We start from the raw sequence: 19,533 nt of genomic DNA on the forward strand, positions 1-19,533 counted from the left end.
TATTCAGATTAGTAGAGTTGTTTCTTGAAAAATTACGTCAAGAAACAAAATCAAGGAAATATATCAGAAATATATAAGAGTAAAAATATGTTGCAAAAATGTAGTTAAGATTTTCTGACTATCTGTTCATATTTTGTAAAAAGAAAGACATGTTATATCTTTATATCTATAGCCATATGTGCTTTTAATTAGAAAAACGAAAATTAATCATTGTCGCTGGTAAATAGAAGAAAGCTTTATGCGTTAAGGAGTTAAACGTTACATTAGGTCTATATAGTCGTTATTCACGCCACTCGTTATTTACGCTGAAAGCGTTTAATATCTGAAATATTTCACAGGCGTCAGTTTTAAGTTCTTCCAAAGTGACGGCGAAATAATGTATCGTGGAACGATATATATCATGGCCGGTATTGTGTAAATACATTATGTAAATAGACGCGCGGATATAGTGGCTGCAAGCACGAGAAAAAACACCGATATAGCGTGCCGCGTTGCTCTCTTTTCACTTTCCCTGCGGTGCTCTGCAAATAAGTTTCTTCGAGGCACATATTTGTCTCATAATATCGCCATTAATCAAACTGAAACGCGGCGTATACCTTTCTTGCCGAATTTTCCATGAAATTTTCATCGTTCGTTCGTTCGATCGAATGAAAAAGTTTCCGCGCGTCGGATTCCGTTTCAATGGCCTTGCCAATTAAAACCAAATTGGCTCGACATTTTATACGAAATTCCATTATACGTTAATATTCGTGCTTTGTTATACGATATTTCTCAGAATTGTTGTATGAACATCTCTGTTGGAATACAACGATATTAATCGCATGCAGACGAGGTGATTGATCGAAAGGATTTTTCCCTTCGTTGCCCAGCAATATCCTTACTAGCGTGCGTTCGTTAAATGTACCGCGGCGGCTGGCGCGTGCATGCTCTTCCGAGAATTCGGCGGAAGAAGCGTAAGGATATGGATGGCACATTGGGCACGTCGGTGTCGCGCTTTCACGGCGTTGCGCTTTGTATCGCGAAGCTGCTGGAAGGTTCCGTGGCCGCCACACAGCATCTACACAGGTCACACTCATTACTGCATAGGGAGTGGGGTTCAAAAACTCTTCAGGGGCCATGGGTCACTAAGTCAGTCAGTCTGAGAATAACTAGCCAACTGTCAACATTCTACAACACTCACTTATATTTCCTGTAATTTTTTTAAATTGTTCAAGTGGTCACCACTTCTAAGAAAACTCTACATCTGGTCTTTTTAGTTTTCTCAAGCACCGAAGCCATCGACAGCGTGTAGACAAAAGACTGCGACGAAGTCAGACCATAAACAGTAGACAGGCGACGTTGGCTTCGGGGTTCTCAGTTATTGGGTAACACAGCTAACGTGCGGATTTGGACCAGCTGAAATTGTATTCTTATAATTACACTTCTATTTAAATATATTTTTTGCCTTACAATTTATCCACGAGTTTTCTCTATTTACATATCGAATAACCTCAACATTAATAAATATCACATAATATTACTTCAACATAAACATTGTGTCTTCCACAGATTATTAATCTTAATTTCGAGATTAAATTCTAACAATCTCATCGAAAAGCTCACTTTTCGAAATTGTCACGCGATAGTGAAATTGCGGCTTTATAAAAGTTCATAAACGCGTTCATGTTTACGAGGATAATTCAAAAGGCGGAATACAAGGATTTGTTTCGTCCTCTAAATAGAATGACAAGTATTATACTTTTGATGCTTCAGGATCAGGATTTCTCTCTGTTTACCCATCCAGCAGTCTGTTGCATATAATCCCACGCCTTCGAAAAGTTTATTTACACGAGGCAACGGATTTGTAACGCAACGAGAAACGCGTGGCCGCGTTTACACACTGTCATCGGTGGTGTGTGCTCTGGCAAGGAAGCGCCTACGGTAATAACGAGAACGAAAAACAATGTGTTCGGCGCGAAATTGGAGCTGCAATCGAAAAAAAGCACACCAATCCCGCGTGCAGTCCGTCCGGGATTTTAATCAAACGCGATTGCGTTCGTCTGTAATCCGGACAATTTCGCTATTTATGCGAGCGCGTCCCCAATACGGTGGGAAATTGTTTCGTGTAATGCAATAAAGGCCTTTCCATCACGAATCGTTCATGCACACTCGAAAAATTTAATTCAAACCTGTCGCTAGTTCAAACGATCGACGAAACGAACACGTAGCGCGCCAATTAAATCGTACCGTAAGAAAATTTCATTGCTTTTCTACGAGATATGAAGTACTTTCGGGGTAAAAAATTCACCGATTGGCTTATATTTTTTAACGAATAACACCCCCAAACGCTCGATATGTCGAAACAAAATATAATTATTTAATCGTAGAAATGTATCTCTCGATAGGTATCGAAAATTTCTATTTTTATATTTATAATCACAAAGTTGATTATAAATATAAAATATAACAGTTACGTCGATTTTATTTTTCGATGTAATAGGTTTGTAACATTCACTGATCATACCACGTTCTCGTGGTCCATAAGCTGGCAATTTAGAAACATTCTATTACATTTAACGAAACCGTGTGTTCGTTAATATCCAATATGTATAAATCATAAAAATGTTGATAATATACGATAGATGTTATAAAGAAAATATAATGGAATTTGCAATACTAATATCAGTAACAAATAGTCTAGAAGGATGTACAGAGTCACGGAAACTTATGTGTCCATCGTGCGTTAAATATTGTTATTATTATAGCTATGAAATGCCGTAACTAAGTTTTAAAAATATAAAATTATGTTATACATAATATCGCTAACATCCCTATACTCGAAGTAATATCAAAGTCCATTAAAAAGGAGGTCTGTTAATCGATAATGCGGGAGTATACCGTAAGTTCCGCGTTACACAACAACAGAATAGATATCCTGCGACGATTATCGATCACTCGGACTTCATCTTATAAGAACATTCGCTTTTTAATTGCGCTATTTCGTTATGCACGTATTATCCATTGGCCAGATTTTCGAAATAATAAGAACGAACGCTCAAACAATGTAAGCTTATCCGATGCACTGTAATCCAAGTGGCTTATATCATAAAAACCTTTCTTCCGCAGTCTTATCGTGCAATTTTCAATAGAGAAAGAGGGGAATTGCAATTACGCGAATCGTTTATTATTTTATATTTTACTGATTTCTGAACATTTTATCAAAGAATTCTCGATTAATACGCAATTATTTTGTTATTGCATCTATCACCTTACGTCGAAAATGTGTATTTCTCATAACTTTCGTCCCATCTCTTTCGAATATCATATTTCGCAATTGTAAGCAAAATCAGAGGTACTCTATTTTTCCATTGAAATAAAAATTATATTTTAGATTATTTAATTGAGATCCGACAGGACATGCACGAAGTTTACTTTTAAAACAGACAATGAAAATCATCTGGTAATGTTGATTTTTCGAAATTGATTCGATACTCGCGAACCTTCGCCGGAAGATTGCAAATGTATTTTAATTTCTGATTTTTTCGTTACCGATTCAATTTTTCTCGAAGTAAAACAAACAAAATTCTTCTACTCTGGTTTACAAATGGAAACACGTGTATCTCCCTGTTTATCTTGCAAAATAGATGAAATTGAATGATTTGAGTTTTCGCGAGAAAAATCAGTTATCGTATTTGCACGTAAAAATGATTCAAACTTCATGCTACACAACCGTACGCCTTCTCCGGAGACCTTATTTACGTATTCTGTTTCTGCGTGTTCGCGCTGCACTTAGAAACGCCAAAGAGGTTTCAAAATTCACGCCCGTCTTCGTACTAACGTCTTATTCAAAAGCAAACAGAATTCACATAGTAGAATATGTTTTACTATACAGTTACATTTTACTATACTGAAACACTACAACGCATGAATATCTTCTTGGTAATAATCAGACCTGTGAAAATTTTATTTGAAATGAAAACAAAGAATTATCATTTGGAATAATGTGCCATTCTAAGCTACTTTCATTTTTAAAATAATATAGAAAAAATCATTTTTTGTGTATTAAGACTAAATAATCTTCTCCTTCAATTAATAAAAATCTTCTCTTTTAATTAAATAAAATAACGAACAATTTGGATTTTAATAGTAATTTTCCAAATATTTCACTTAGATGGAAGATTTTAGAAACCAGAACCTGGAAAAAATACTGTAAAACGTTATAAGAACAACTTTGGAATCATTCTTGTGCCAAAACATTTAGACACAGGTTTAAGAGAAATACGAGATATAAGCAAGTGGATATTTAAATTTAAAGTACAAATATATAACAATAAGTAGAACACTTAAAAATACTCAAACTTATGAAGAAATCAATTTAGTGTTTTGTACAGTTGGTTCATTTTTTAGAAGAAACTTTCATCTCGAAGATCAATCGCGTTTCTTATGTTTGTCTCGGGCACATATAGTCAAAATTCGTGATCTTCTGAATGGGGTCAAAAAATTAGTAGTTCGAGAGAAGCTTTGAGATTTGAAATAATTCAAATCAATCGTTCGCTGATATTTAAAGAAAATGTGATTGACGCTGTGTACTTGTCCATAAATGGCATTAACTTATTGGATAATCTAATATTAACTCATCGTGTGTCAATTTTCATTTCGCATCAGTCAATTAAATGTTCCATTCGTAACAGATCATCGATAAGTGTAAGTCTGTGGTGTCCGTGTCTCATGCATATTTTCGTATTCTCGACGCGGCTTTTCACCGGTCCCAGTCGGAATTTACACGTTCCCTTTAATTTAAACGCTTTCCATTGTCCTCGGCTCGCATACTAAGTCCTCGTTACCCGCTAGTTGCGTGCCGGTATAAACTCTATTAGCAGCTTCGTTCGCGACTCGATTTCATTAAAACAAAACCGGTTGTCGGGTTCCTATAGAACGCTCGCACGTTTCAGCCCATTCCTTTGCGAATTATCTGGTGGCGACGTGCCTACGTTATTCGGGGAATTAATAAGTTAGACCTGCGAAGGTCTCGGTTAGGTTACTAATTCAATGTGTCTGTCGTTTACATTGACAATCTCAAGTAGATCCAGACTCTCGAAGAGGCATCGCAATCCCGGTATCAATGGTATCAAGAAATGACTATTGCACTGACAGATGTAAAAGTTAGTCTCTGAATTAATTTATATTTTTCAATCGATTATTTCCACAATATTTTATAATATCAATAATGTGTCTATAGTGTCTATAGACAAATAATGTAAATGTTAAACATAAAGAAACTGAATTGATCAAAGTAATCATTAATTTAACTAACTAACCAGTGAATAAAGATCATGATCGATGTAGAGCTTCAATGCTTTCCGATTATAACATTTAATATGCTATTACTATGTAAATTTAATCATTTTCGTTGTAATTCTCGTGTACATCGAATTACATGTACACATTCAAATGCCAGACTCAAACACCTTGCAGTTGTAATTATACATAGCATTAAATCCTCCAAAGCTCCTTCCTAAAAGCTTCAAATCTTTTTATTTAAATAATAAAAATTCGACGAAAGTTGAATAAACCAAGAAATTAATAGAAATTCGTTTAAAGAAGAGGAATTCTAATGAAAATAATTTAATCTGTAACGAAATGTTTCTTGACATTAGGTATATTTTCCATTATTATGATTAATGAAACTGTTTGACGTAATAATTATTCTATCAACAGATTTTAAACGAGGGAAATGTTCGCGCAAATTTTCTACGCGTCCCTGGAAAATAATTTGATTTGTATAATCAAACAGTAAAGAACAAGTTTTGCGACGAAAAACGTAATGCAGTAATAAATGAAAATTAACTGAACGGCAGAAATCAAGCAGAACTCTCTAGGGATAATCCTCTTTTAGTTTGGTGAAAATGTTCCCGCGTTAACTAACGTTTTATAAATTGAGCAGGAAAGTTGTGCTACGTCTCGTTCTTAATTTGATACGAATGAATAGTCAACAAGCATGTACAACATTTAGAAACAAAATAGAATTCATGTTTAGCGATACTTTATCTTATTCGCTGCGAAAAATTATTAATTAATCGCAAACATTCTACTACCGATATTAATTTCATCGTACAGTAGAAAATTATAACGATAATATTAGTACCATTTCATGGAGTAAAATTTCATTCGCTAAAAAATCGGATGATAAAATTAAAATACGATGTGAACTTAAAATTAGAACCTGTGATACGAATCTGATCTGACTAGCAGAGAATTCAGTGATACGGATGTCAGGATTGAATTGAACAAGTATCGATAATTAAATGAAAAAGAAAGACTTAATTACAATATCGGTCGTCTACAGTATGGAATAATGATTTTAAAAGATTTTTATAATTCCTTAACAATTATTCCTATCTTTCTTTCCTAATTCGTTTAAATTATTTCCTAACTTCGCCCGATTTACTCGTAAGCATACCGACATTTATAAACAGTTACGTAAAATCGAATTCAATCTTCCTTTTCATCGCTCACTAAATATATTCGAAGAGTTGCATGCAGATATTTCGAAGTAAACATAAAATTCACATTTGAGCTCACTCGTACAAGACAGGCTGTAAATTTCTCCTCTTCTAGGAAAATCCACAACTCTGCTTCTTCTTTACCGCGATCGATTGAATTTAGATCTGTAGCCGATGCGAAAGAGGTTTCCGGGAATGGGAAACACGGTAAGAAAATACGAACAATGTCGAGCAACCGAGCAACTGAAATTAAATGTGGTAATTTCGCAAGAGCAACGTCTTCGTCGGACGAAGAAAAAGATAAATTACCGATGTACAGTTGATTGATCTTGCGGAGCCAGGATAGTTCGTTAAGTGAATAAGAAAGCTTCTAATCGAACGCGATCGAATTTACTCGAAGAAGTCTGTTGCACTCTCCTTGTTTCCGGTTCGTTGGTAAAAACTCTTCGACGTCTATCGAAAGAAACACTCGTGAGTTGACAACGACGTGCCGTGAAAGAATCGAGAAATACGATTCACCGATGCTTTTCCTCGAGATATCAAAATAAGATGTAATTGAAATGTAAAGAATATGGCAATGAAGCGATATTTTATTTCTTCGTTCTGATAAAATTGCGTTATCGATGTTTTACAAAGGATGAGGTCAGAGAGGGAACGAAATAAGATTGAATTCGATAAGAAATATAAATGCAGCGGTATAAAAAGTCTACGTAAGTGTTTCGATATCCTCGTGGATCATTGTATATGTAAAATTTAGATCATTTTTCTATATCCTCCGTTGAAATTGAATATAAACAGGATAAGCTAAAACTTTGATTTAAGAATAATTCAAAATGAAGTAGGTTAAATAAAGTGTATAATTGAATAAAATTTTTTACGAGAATGAAACCAGAAAAGACGTAAAATGAGATTGAAGTTGATTAAGGTTATATGAAAAGGATATATGCTCTTGAGATTTACTTTATGCGATATAAACTGAAACTCAGATTAAAGAATAGCTCAAAAAATCGAGGGGATTAAATCCTCGTAAACTTTACGTTGACGCTTTATAAAACTGCTACAAAAGAAATTACGGTTTTTAACTGAATTCCCTTTTGAATTTTTTACTTACGTATCGAGTCTCCAGAATTTTATCGTCCTCCGTTCCTCGCCCGTCAAATTACCACGAATTTATTTTACATCTCAGCGTCGCTAATTAACATAACAACGGTTTCGACCAAAAAACGAGCCGTTCCAATAAAAGAAATCAACAAAAGGCGAAAAGAGAAACAGAGTAAAAAAAAAACAAAAAAGAATATTCCAATGTCTCTGTCGCGAATATTTAACTACGAGAGAAACCGATAAATCGCGGGCATCTACCGCGTATAAATTCCGGGAACGAGATGGTTGCGATGAAAAATTCTGTCCCGCGGCCGCGAAATTGCTCCGTACGAGTGGCTCGTTGGCGCGGCGAGCCGCGGTTAATTTTTCTCGTTGTTCGTATCACAGCGACAACAGGCTCTCCGCGATGAGACGACTACGAGGACGAGTGAATCGACGACGATGCTCGACAGTGCTCATTAATTTGGTTGAACGACAGGATTATTGTGCGATCGATCAAAAAGTACCAGAGCGAAATGGATTCGCTTCTCGCCCTTTTAACGCGCGCGTCTCCGCGAGTGTACAGCACGGTCGTTCGAGATCTACGAGCATGGGCACGACCGTTTCCTCCTTTTCTTTTGCGAGTCGCACGACCACTCCAATTAGATTAATTAAGCCAGCCACACGTACATGCGTCACGGGATAAAACAATGGCCTCGGGTGTTTCTGGCGAAGCGACGGGGTGGAAAGGAAGGGAAAGAGGGGCCACACAGTGGTGGAATTGTCACACGCCAGAGAATTTCAAGTAGATCCACTCGCTTGTATGCAATCTCCGGCCGAGAATGGGCAAGCGGCGTGATCGTGCGGCCTGCTGTAACATCCACGCTGCCCTAAAAGAAGCGTATAAAGCTCCGTTAATCCGTGTCTGGTGCACCGGAATCCAGTCTAGATAGACCCACGAATGGCCGCGGCAATTTCATTTGCAGAGGGTGGAATCGTTAATCAAACCCGTGGCACGGTGAATGCGCTAGAAGCCTGGCGACTATACTCGTGCCCGTCGCCACTGGTCCGCGTTTTTTTCCTTCTCTGTATATGAAATATATTTGTACCTGTATTTGTATGTTTACGTTTGTGTAGGTAGGTAATGCACATGGCGTGATAAAACGAAAATGCTGCGAAGAAAATGAGAAAAAAGAGGGAAATATGTATATGGATGTTTGTACGAGCCGGTTGCGTGTATAACGTTGCACGTTTCAAAAGGAGTCCTGGCCATCGTGGCCGCACTTATGTCCTCGACTCCTCTCGTCATGCAGAACGTAAAAATTTATTGGGACGCGTTGCAATTTTAAGTAGTACCAACCCAGTTACCGTGCGCGTGTTTTTCGAGATTCCTGCTACAATTTTCTTTCTGTGCTCCTAAGTAGGTTAGAATATAAAATTGACTTTATTAAATAATTTAACGTTTCGATGAAGTTCTCTTTTACATCCGTTTCCATCGCATACTGTGGCTGCAAAAAGTATTGGCACACCGCTGTATTTATTTAACATATAATACAATATAAATATGCTACAAATAAAGAATCCACAATGACATATATTTAATTAGAATAAGATCTATTTTATCAAAAGGATTAATAAAATATAAGAGAATTAGTACTCTATCTTATGTATCCACTTCCAGCCGCGATCACTTGAATCTTTTTTACCGTCAAGATAATCGTTGTAGTAATAATCTTGGTGATCTTGGTCGTCACTGTATCCCTTATGATCTCTGCAATCGTGTCCCTGCTCGTAATAATCTCTTTTACCATAATGATCCGCCTCGTGTTCGTCATAATCGTGACGATCATCCTTATAATCTCCACCTTTCTCTTCCTCGTGTCCATAACGATAACCGCCATCTTCCTCGTCGAAATCAGAATCATGCTCTTCATCGTAAAGCTCGTTGTGATTCTGATATTCGTCCAATTCCTTTACCTCGTGACGACCATGAGTGCTATGTCCATTGTCATAATGGCCATTGTCGACCAACTTTTCACCCTTTTCACTTTCCCTACCTACGTGATGTTTATCGTAACGATCGTCGTCATGATGATGATATGTCTTCCTTTTGCCATCATCGTCGTAATACCCGTAACCTTTGTCCAGGTTATCGTGACCTCTGGTAACTTTGTCCGCTTCGTGATAACGTTTGTAGCCCGTATCGGCGTGATCACTAGCTTTGCCTCGGTGAATAGCGTAACGATCGTTACCACCACGTTCCTCGTGTCGATGGAAATGAAAGGTAGCCGCTGGTTGCAGATCCTCGTAATTAATGCTCGTCGCGAAACTCACGGGCGCCAAAATAGCCAGAAGTATCAACAGACATGGACCTCCACGTACGGCAAACATATCGGTTTTCTTTAATCTCCTGTTGGCCGAGTTCCTATTTTTTGAAGAGGGCGCAAATGTGTATCTAAAGTTGGGCGATACGGTTGATTGCAAGAGTATATATTGATTCGCGGTTAGTGCTTCGTGTTTCGTCGTATTTTTCTTAGGCGAGTGGTTCTGGAAGTACAGCTCGGAAAAAGATTCGCTTTGCCTTTCTTTTTTAGGCAAGGGGAAAGCAAATTTGGAAATTGTATCGTATGTAGGTCGGAACGATCGGTGGATCGCGCGACGTACAGCTTCATAACGTAATGACATTTTTCTATCGATTCAACGTGAATTAATCGTACTGAGTATTTATCGTTCGAGAATAGCGGTGAAAGTGATGAAGATAATGAAAAAGTAGCTTCGTGTACACTGGAAACTTTGCGTATTTTCTATTTTATTTCTGTGGTTTGTATTATGATATTTTATATTTCTATTTCCATCACCATATACATTCACTCTAACGTACCTGAGAAATTGACATATCAAAAATCCATACTCCCCTAAAAACCAGAAATAGTATATAAGCAAGCGAATTAGTTCAAAATGGACGAATAAAAGACTATTACCCTTCACAAGAGATTCTGTATTTAAAGTGTCTTCCATCGTCATTTTCTTTACCTGTCACAGAATTTTGCAGCGAGTTCACAGCGTAAATGTAGTGCAGCGAAATAGCCAGTGCGAAGGATTCGTTTGCGAATATTCGTTCGGAAATGTTACGCGCCAAGTGAACGAAACTGGCGATATTACGGCAACGTAGTTGGCTGTTACAGCCAATATGATGCGGATGTGCGAAAATCTAACTTTTATATGTCTTTCACCTCGATGTACCGTATAATCACTGTTAGGAAAAACATGCAAAATTTAACCAACGTGACCTCCGTGAAGAGAAAGAGCATTGCCTGATGTCCGATCTGTGCTATGTTGGAAAACACATTTGCTACGTGTTACAGAAGTTAACGGACTACTGTGTGAATTCGAATGTTTTGTAATCCGGTTTATCTACCTGACCGTAACGAGAGAAATTATATAATTTCGGTTGCGAAATATCGATATGTTGCATTAAATAATGACTTAGTCACTGACTGTTCCTAATTTACTGTTTAGTACAGATACGCTACATTATGTTTTACAGAATTCGTGCATGTTTCCAAAAAAGTGTACGAAACGTTTAGCAGATGTGAGCACATTGTTTAATACCTATATGATATATCAGAAATATACAGGGTGGTTGTTAACTGGTGGTACAAGCGGAAAGGGGGTGATTCTACGCGAAAAAAGAAGTCGAAAATATAGAATAAAAATTTAAAAATTTAAAAATTTAAAAATTTAAAAATTTAAAATTTTAAAAATTTAAAAATTTAAAAATTTAAAAATTTAAAAATTTAAAAAATTAAAAAAATAACGTCAATCGAGACAACGATCTACAGTGAGATCCGTTATAACGAGACGTGATAAAGCGCACGCATACCGAGCGAAGATTCAAAGTCGATTTTCTCGAAAACAAAGCCTCAAACGAAAAATTTTTATTCTATATTTTCGACTTCTTTTTCGCATAGAATCACCCCCTTTCCGCTTGTACCACCAGTTACCAACCACCCTGTATAATATTATATTGTTTAAGAGATTGTTTAAGCTGGCGTCATGCAGTGTTTTAAAACGATTGCTTGACTTTTGAGAAAAAGATCATTTTGATCATTTTCTGTTACTTAATTCTTCGAGTTTCTAGATCCTTAAAAATGCATCTTTGTCCATGGCTATAAAATAATTCACTGTAACCTTTTACGAGGAGAAAAGACACCGACCGATGAATAGCATTCTTCAAGATGGCAGAGATTACTAACTACCGTGTAAATATTATCATATCACATTTAAATAATTTGTATATATATAGTAGCTAATATTAGTATAATATTAGTATAATTCAAAATCTTTAAGAATTTAAAAACTTGAGGAGAAACTAAGAGAATAAGTAACTGGAAATGCTCGAAATCATGACTTTTCTGGCCAAACAGCTATTTTGAAATACTGTACGCCTTGAAGAAATTAAGAAAGCAGAGAAGGGTAGAAATAGACAGAGAAAGTGCATTTTTCCTGATGTATATGTATCTCTTTAATCATAACAATATCAAAAAATTTGAAATTCGATTTAGTAGGTCAGGGAATCGGGTTGTTAAAGAAATCGCTATATATACATTTTTGATTCGTGATATTGGTATTTAATGTTGTCGCTATTTGTAAAAGGATCTAGATCAATCCCGTCTGCTATTAATTCTGGAACCTAGATTGCTTTACATTGTTTCCTATAACATAGTTGTTGCAGTCGAAGTGTGATTGCATTACGTGGAATCCGTAGTCATTGTAACTGTTCTCGTGGAAACCTATTGATTCCTCAGCTGATCTCTACATTTCCTGGTATATATGTAGAGAGAGATTGTAAAGATACGAGGTTCATGTTTCAATGAGATTGAGTTATGAGAACAAATCAATAATTCGTGACAAAATTTACGATAATCGATATAACGAAAATTTTTATCAATTTTCTACATTAGATATAGACTAATGCAAAATCATTATTTCCCGAAATTCAGTTGTATACACTGTCCTGCTACTTTTACTTACTCTTATTATTGAATTCCTTTTAATTAATCGCTTTTTTTATAATCTGTTCAGATAGAAAACAAATTCAAAACCTTAAAGACATAAAATAATACAAAAGGTATGAAGGAATATATTCCAAAGAATAAAAGGAGAAAATTTAATCGTTAAGGGACGGTTTTTATTATTAAAACAAAACATGACGATTCACATTTCAATGTCTAAAATTAATCAACGATGTAGTAAAAAACAATTGAGACAACAAATATAAGAAAATTTCATTGCATTTGCTGCTTCTTTTAATGGTGTCCACCATGTCCACCGCCACCTCCACCGCCACCGTGACCGCCGCCACCATGGCCGCCACCGCCACCGCCACCTCCATGGCCGCCGCCACCACCGCCGCCACCGCCACTCGAATATCCATGTTTCTTTCCTCCATGGTGCTCCTCCTTCTTCCCATAATCCTCGTGATGCGAGTAATGATCATCGTGTCCATGTTTTCCATGGTAACCTTTATGATCATCGTCGTAATGCCCCTTATCAAAGTGACCCTTCTTTCCATGATGGTCCTCATGATGTCCAGAATGATGATGACCACCCTTCTTGTGATGCCCATCTTTACTCTCATGGTGTCCATAATGATCACCATGTTTCTCATGATGACCTCCCTTGTGGTAGTCATCATAGAATTTGTGCTCTTTGTGATATTCATCCTTATGGGCTTTGTGATGATAACCATGGGTCTTCTCACCTTTCTTATGACCCTTTTTGTGTCCATATTTTGAACCCTTGTGCTCATCACCATGCTCATGATGGTGCCCGTGCTCTTCGTGCTCATCATGGTGTCCCTTTTTGTGCCCACCATGTTCTTCGTGATGACCTTCATCGTGATCCTTACCATAATGACCATGATCACCTTTGTCATGATGATGCTCATGTTTGTACCCTTTTTCACCCTTTTCACCATGTTCATCATGATGGTGACCATGATGGTCGTGACCACCGCCTTCCTCATGATGGTGACCATGGTGGCTTGCTGACATTTCGAGGTCTCTTTTATTCCTCAGCTCCCTCGCCATGGATAAGGAGATAAACGTACAGATCACGGCTAAGCCGAGATACGGCCATAAACTCTTCGCCATGTTGGTTGCTTTGTAGACCAACGAGTGCTATCGACTGATCACATCGCTTTAAAGCAAAGCTTATATACCTACCGTCATAGTCGCGTTTCATACGTAACCGCTTTCGTTCGGTGGAATCGTTGCTCTCTGGTACTACACATCACCGCTGAGTGTTGTTCGAATAAACTTTTATTGGGAATAAAATTTTATTTGTTCATTCGTTCGTTATTTGATTTCAATCCCATATTTGTTTATTTGTTTATTCGTCCGCTGGTTATTCCAGTTCTTCTTTGTTTTATTTAATCTATTTTTCGTAATAAAATCTAAAGTTGCTATAGAACTGAAATATATAGTCAGATTATCTAGATAAATATCGTAATGTAAGCCTACCGATACTTGGAATTTTTTTGAAAATTTCTTAAGATAGATACGCACAATATACATCAGATTTAAATAACTTTTTTTCGGAAAAAAAAAACTATATACTTAAATCAAATTGAAATAAAATTAAGCAAAGAAAGAAATTTATTTGTACTTTCCTGCAAATTTCAAATTATGAATGACTCTACTATACGTCGCAAGTAAAAAAATACGCTATAAACAATTAGCTATAAACAACAAATTATTGAAATTCATTCGTCATCATTTTGTTTATAGCATTGTTTATAACATTGTCGTATAGCTTTCCAAGTCTCGTATTGTTGTTCATATATTCTTGACAGAGATTACTTTTCCGAGTAGGATAGAGACGTTAAGTGGCAAATATTGATTGCATTAATACGCTTTTTCCAAACGGCTAGGAACAGTCAGCGTTTTTCTTCATCTACGGAGTAATTAGCTGTGAAATAAATTAACGTTATTTACTCGAGACACGGAAAGTACAGGGACAAATCAAGCATCGCTAACGTGACACTCGATAAGAAGCCAATCAATTTGTAGACGGCTGAATAACGGTCGAACGTTTATTACAAAACAGCCGAGTAATATGAAAATATTTCACCGTTCACCGAACTTCTTTCTGCAACGATAGTTTCTCGCTTTCGTTCCCGATTCAGTATTGGGCAAAAGTTATTTCGACTGACGAATAAAAAGATGTACGAATCAATCGAACATGGATCGTAAAATCGAATCGAAATCAAAATTTTCACAAAGGGACCGAATAAATTGCTTTTTGAAAGGAATGAACGAATAAATCTAGTTTGAAGTTTGTTTCAACGAAATTATTCAATTAATTATACTCATTATTCGAAATGAAAGTTTACTACCTAAATTTCTTTCATTCTTGTCACAGATTTCTATCGGCACCAATTAATTTTTGCGAGCTGAATATGAACATAAGAAATGGAAATATTTCACTTTCGACGTAACAATTACATTCTGCGCAGGACGAAGAGATCAACTGTGTCGAGGAATTCCGTAAAAGGATAACACGATCGTTTTGCGATTGCTGAACAACATTTGTACTCGTACATATTCGCATTGATAAATCTAAAATTTTATACTTATATTACATTTATATCACATTTATATCATATCTACATATACGCAACTAAATCCGAAATAAAACTTTTTTTTAGCCACCCTAAGAGTAATTGTAAAAATGAAAAATCACTAATACAAAAACAAATGCATGATACAGAGTTCTTTGATATAGCTAAAATTCTAGATCATGGTGAAAACCCCAAATTTATTAAAAAATAGAAAGTACCGAAAATCAGCCCACCATTACGAAAGAACACATTGTCTGCATAATAACTTGGAAAAAACGTAGACGAGAGAAAAGTATTGTTTACATGTGTCTATATCTTACCAACAGTTTGGACTAGCAATCTAGTTGCATAACGGTCTCGTTTGACGGCGCCGATCCGATCGAAATCGATGAATTGCCAACTGAACGGGTTAAGGAGACGTTACTTTCGCAACACGGTAAAGAGCCAGCGACGGAACCGCTGCTTCCTTAATATCGATTATTCCCCGTTCGATATATAATCCGAGCGTGGTTGCCGGATTAATCATACCGAGCGCAGCGTCGGAGTCGAACGTATCGATTGTATCGATCGAATTCCGACCGATCGGCACCGCTATGAAGTCTCGTCTAGCGATTTGTCTATTGTTTGCTTGTATCGTCTGTCAGTTGAGCTCGATCGTTGCGCGAGAGATCTACAAGGAAGACGATGATCTAGCTGTGGCAGCCTCCCATCATCATCATCATCACGAAGAGGGTGGTGGTGGAGAGCATCATTCTGATCATCACAGCAATCACGGTGATAAGGGTGAGAAAGGCTACAAGTCGTCTCACCATCAGGAGAAAGGGGAAAAGGGACATCATGACAAAGATCATCACAGTGGTCATTACGACGAGGGTGAAGGCCACAAGAAGAGTCATCATCATGACGATGGTTATTATTCTGAACACCATAAAGGAGAAAAGGGGGAGAAAGGACACAAATTCCACGAAGAAGGTCACTACGGAAAAGGACACAAGACGAAGGGACACCACGAAGTTCATAAATTAGACGAATTTAAGAAGGACAAAGAATTCTTTGATGAACACCATGATTCTGGACACCATGAAGATCATGGTGGTCATTACCACGAACATGGTCACAAGAAGGGTGGACACTTTAAGAAGGGACATCATGATCATGGAGATCACGAGGATCATTATGGAAAGAAAGGACATTATGAAAAGGGACACCATCATCACGATGATAAAGGACATAAGAGCGAAGGTGGGCACGATGAGCATCATAGTCATCACTCTCATCATGGCAAGAAAGGAGGACACGATGATCACAAGTCGTGGGGATTCAAGAAAGGACATTAAGCATGATTCCTATTGATTGTTATGTTTGTTGAACATCGTGTTATGTTGATCTTTGTATCTGATCGAAATAAATACAATTTCTAAAAGAAAGTTATTTGGTTTGAAATGAACTATTTTCTTGCTTGTAAAATTGTTTGTTGCTTAAGTAGAGTTATCTATCGCGATCATGCTATTTTGTTTCTATGAAAAATACGGTCAATTTATATTATAGGGAAAACATTAAAATACTTGGATCCTTTATGATGTTTATTACAATTGTAATTTACTTCAGTTAACATCAATTACTTTTTTAAATTATGATAACTATTTAAAAGAATCCTTAAATAATTATTAATTTTGTTCTATCACAAACTCTACTGAGATACGATCAGTTTATTTATAAAAATCTTCGTTTATTTGGATAGCAGAGTGAAACAGTCTAGGATTCAGTGGTTATGTCAAAACTTTTGTTTAGCAATACTTCTGTTCTATTTGACAGATTCGAATCTATCGATTTGTAGTAAGTTTCCCAATACTTTAAGTTTTTGCATTAGACACGTTACGCTACACTAGCAGCCCTTAAAAAATTAGGTCAATAACACTTTCTAAATTTATATTTTTCAATTACATCACTCGATTAAGTAACAGTTAAGTAACAGTAACACGATTTAAATTCCGCATTTCAAATTATTCCTGATCTATTTTTGTAGTTAAGTGCCACATATTTTAGACATTTTTAGACATATCTAGACAAAAAAATTTTGACATAAAAATTAACATTAGGAAGAATCACAGTAGTTATGCTCTATTTTTTTTTTATTATTATGGAACGTAGTTTACGATATAAACAAAACAACAACACGGCTTATAATATCACCGATACAGTAAATGATACGATATCGATCAATCATCTCCTTTATGGAACTCGTGTATTCTATCCGATTTTGAATCCTCTTCGACATTATAATCCTCGTGGTTTGAATAATGCGACTTTTCGCCTTCTTCGACCTGTTGACCTTGATTCTGGTTGTCATAGTGTCCCTTATCGTAACTTCCTTTCTCTCCATGATCTTGATAATCACGTCCAGAAGAATGATGTTCGCCTTTCTTAAAATCACCCTCGCCGGTCTTGTAACCTTTGTCGAATTCCTCGTACTCCTCGAAATCACCCTTCTTATAATCATCGTCGTAAAAGTCCGTTTCCTTCTTGTATTCGTCCTTGTGATAGACATTGTGGAAACCATTAGTTTTCTGCCCCTTCTTATGGTAGGACGAATGCCCGTAACTACTTCCTTCTTTGCCTTTCTCTGCCTCCTTGCGGGAACCATGTTTTTCATCTTCGACCACGTGTCCCTTTTTGTGTTTACCTTCGTTCTTATGGTATCCTGAACATTTAACAGCGATTATGCGAATGCAGATTCAATTTACTACGAGGGTATTGGTTATAAATCAAGTATACTACAATTTGCAAATAGAAGCATTTGCACTTGCTACTAAAATTTCATTTTTTCTTCTTAACCCATTAACGATCCAGCAGTCGAATAATGTTTAAAGATCGCATACTCATTGTTAAAAAAATCTAAAGGAAGTAAGCTATTATGGTAAACAACTAAAAATTTTTGCTCCAAAATCGTATTAAAATAATGGATATATTACGAAAGTCCAGATATTAGAGGAAAGGATTTAGCAGTAATATCGAACCATAACATCTACGAACATAATTTCGCATGATCATCATATACAACAACCTTCAAAAGACAACAAACCTTCCTCGTGTCCACTATCGTCGCTGCCAGATTCCGCTTTACTAAACTCTTTCTCCTTCTTATATCCCTTTTCTCCCTTCATCACTTTCTTCGAATACTCTTCATTCGCGTGTTTCTCTCCCTTTCCTTCCTCCAAAAAACCTTCATCACCCTTAGATCCACCGATTGCCTCATGATCGTAACCATCACCATGGTCGAACGTTTTCACCGATCCACCGTGATATCCATCGTGAATCTCTCCATCGATATCATCCCAATGATCAGTCTCTTCCTCTCCTCCTTCCTCGTCGCTATCATCCTCCATACTTTCCTCGTTACTATGATCCTCGGCGCCGCTCTTCTCCTGTGTTTCTTCTTTGTCATTCCCCTCGTTCTCGACGACCTTTCCATCAACGTAATACGGGACGCGTAGCAGAGGCTTGGTAGAGGCTACTGAGTGATCCAGCGATTGCTCGTTACCGTAATTGACAGTTCCTTGGTGGTTGGAGCGCACAACATCCTCGGCGCTTACATAGGGGTGCAAAAGCGTCGTTTCAGGAACACTGTGTGCAACAGGTGTAGCAACGTACTGCACGACGTCCGGTGCATGGTAGTACCGTCCACTTCCGTGATTGCTGTACTGAACGTAGTAAACCGGAATACCCTGTTGCTGATTGTACACGTAGCCACTGGCCGTCCCGTCGAGATCCTCCGCCATCATCTTCGTCAACGTCATACGCTCGTTCGCCGTTGGAGCAGCGTCGCTCTGGCAAGTTAGAAGGAACACGCACACTAGTGCTCTGGATAACATTTTATGGTAACGCAGATGTACAGGAATTGGTACAATCGGCAAATTTAAACGAGAGAATCTAATACCAATATTAGTTGAGTAACGTACGACGAGCGAGTTGCTTTAAGAAATTAAACGTTCGCCTGATTGATCTATGGTTAGTGTTATTGCCAGTGAACCGGAATACACACTGGTATGTCTATGAATCGGCGACTTCGCCTTATATATACACGTGATTCGCTGGGTGAATAAGGGATCGTAGAGTGGAACCGAGAGTATTCCACGGTCGAGCTCGATAATTCAAGTACACCGTGTTATTGACGGCTACCCGGCCTGTCCGCCGTGCGTTCTAGGGAAGCATGGGTGATTTGCGTAATGCATCGATACGACACTGGCATGGCCATTGACCGATCGCTTGTCCCCTTTGGGATACCTTTGGTCATCGTCATCGAGGATTCTATCGGGTTTTAATGTTGCAAGATACTTAGCTCCTCCT

General features: G+C 37.2%; 4 protein-coding genes across 4 annotated transcripts; 1 reads left to right on the plus strand and 3 right to left on the minus strand.

The window, feature by feature from the left end:
- Positions 1-9,212: 9,212 nt before the first annotated feature.
- Positions 9,213-10,586, minus strand: LOC117214831 (histidine-rich glycoprotein-like). Its single transcript, XM_033461200.1, has 3 exons — positions 10,544-10,586; positions 10,444-10,477; positions 9,213-9,987 (listed from the first exon to the last, which is right to left on the minus strand). The coding sequence occupies exons 1-3, from the start codon at positions 10,584-10,586 to the stop codon at positions 9,213-9,215; spliced, it is 852 nt and encodes a 283-aa protein (XP_033317091.1).
- A 2,156-nt stretch (positions 10,587-12,742) lies between these two features.
- LOC117214698 (histidine-rich glycoprotein-like) lies at positions 12,743-13,960 on the minus strand. Its single transcript, XM_033460938.1, has one exon. It carries the CDS (start codon positions 13,715-13,717, stop codon positions 12,872-12,874), a length of 846 nt encoding a protein of 281 aa, XP_033316829.1. The 5' UTR covers positions 13,718-13,960; the 3' UTR covers positions 12,743-12,871.
- Positions 13,961-15,695: 1,735 nt separating this feature from the next.
- Positions 15,696-16,613, plus strand: LOC117214731 (histidine-rich glycoprotein-like). Its single transcript, XM_033461010.1, has one exon. The coding sequence runs from the start codon at positions 15,780-15,782 to the stop codon at positions 16,521-16,523; it is 744 nt and encodes a 247-aa protein (XP_033316901.1). The 5' UTR covers positions 15,696-15,779; the 3' UTR covers positions 16,524-16,613.
- A 702-nt stretch (positions 16,614-17,315) lies between these two features.
- On the minus strand, positions 17,316-19,279 carry LOC117214730 (filaggrin-like). The gene is made up of 2 exons (XM_033461009.1): positions 18,269-19,279; positions 17,316-17,887 (listed from the first exon to the last, which is right to left on the minus strand). Exons 1-2 carry the CDS (start codon positions 19,056-19,058, stop codon positions 17,406-17,408), a joined length of 1,272 nt encoding a protein of 423 aa, XP_033316900.1. The 5' UTR covers positions 19,059-19,279; the 3' UTR covers positions 17,316-17,405.
- Between the last annotated feature and the right edge of the window lie 254 nt (positions 19,280-19,533).

This window comes from Bombus bifarius, unplaced genomic scaffold (assembly GCF_011952205.1).
Source record: "Bombus bifarius isolate JDL3187 unplaced genomic scaffold, Bbif_JDL3187 scf7180000009243, whole genome shotgun sequence".
Classification (NCBI taxonomy): domain Eukaryota; kingdom Metazoa; phylum Arthropoda; class Insecta; order Hymenoptera; family Apidae; genus Bombus; species Bombus bifarius.

Excerpts from the sequence above, each read along its gene's own strand:
- LOC117214831 (XM_033461200.1), bottom strand. The coding sequence starts at position 10,586 with ATGACGATGGAAGACACTTTAAATACAGAATCTCTTGTGAAGG. Across the intron at positions 10,478-10,543 it reads TACAGAATCTCTTGTGAAGG|GGGAGTATGGATTTTTGATA; the intron begins GTAATAGTCTTT and ends TCTGGTTTTTAG. Across the intron at positions 9,988-10,443 it reads TTGATATGTCAATTTCTCAG|GAACTCGGCCAACAGGAGAT; the intron begins GTACGTTAGAGT and ends TTCAAAAAATAG.
- LOC117214698 (XM_033460938.1), bottom strand. The coding sequence starts at position 13,717 with ATGGCGAAGAGTTTATGGCCGTATCTCGGCTTAGCCGTGATCTGTACG.
- LOC117214731 (XM_033461010.1), top strand. The coding sequence starts at position 15,780 with ATGAAGTCTCGTCTAGCGATTTGTCTATTGTTTGCTTGTATCGTCTGT.
- LOC117214730 (XM_033461009.1), bottom strand. The coding sequence starts at position 19,058 with ATGTTATCCAGAGCACTAGTGTGCGTGTTCCTTCTAACTTGCCAGAGC. Across the intron at positions 17,888-18,268 it reads CGATAGTGGACACGAGGAAG|GATACCATAAGAACGAAGGT; the intron begins GTTTGTTGTCTT and ends TTAAATGTTCAG.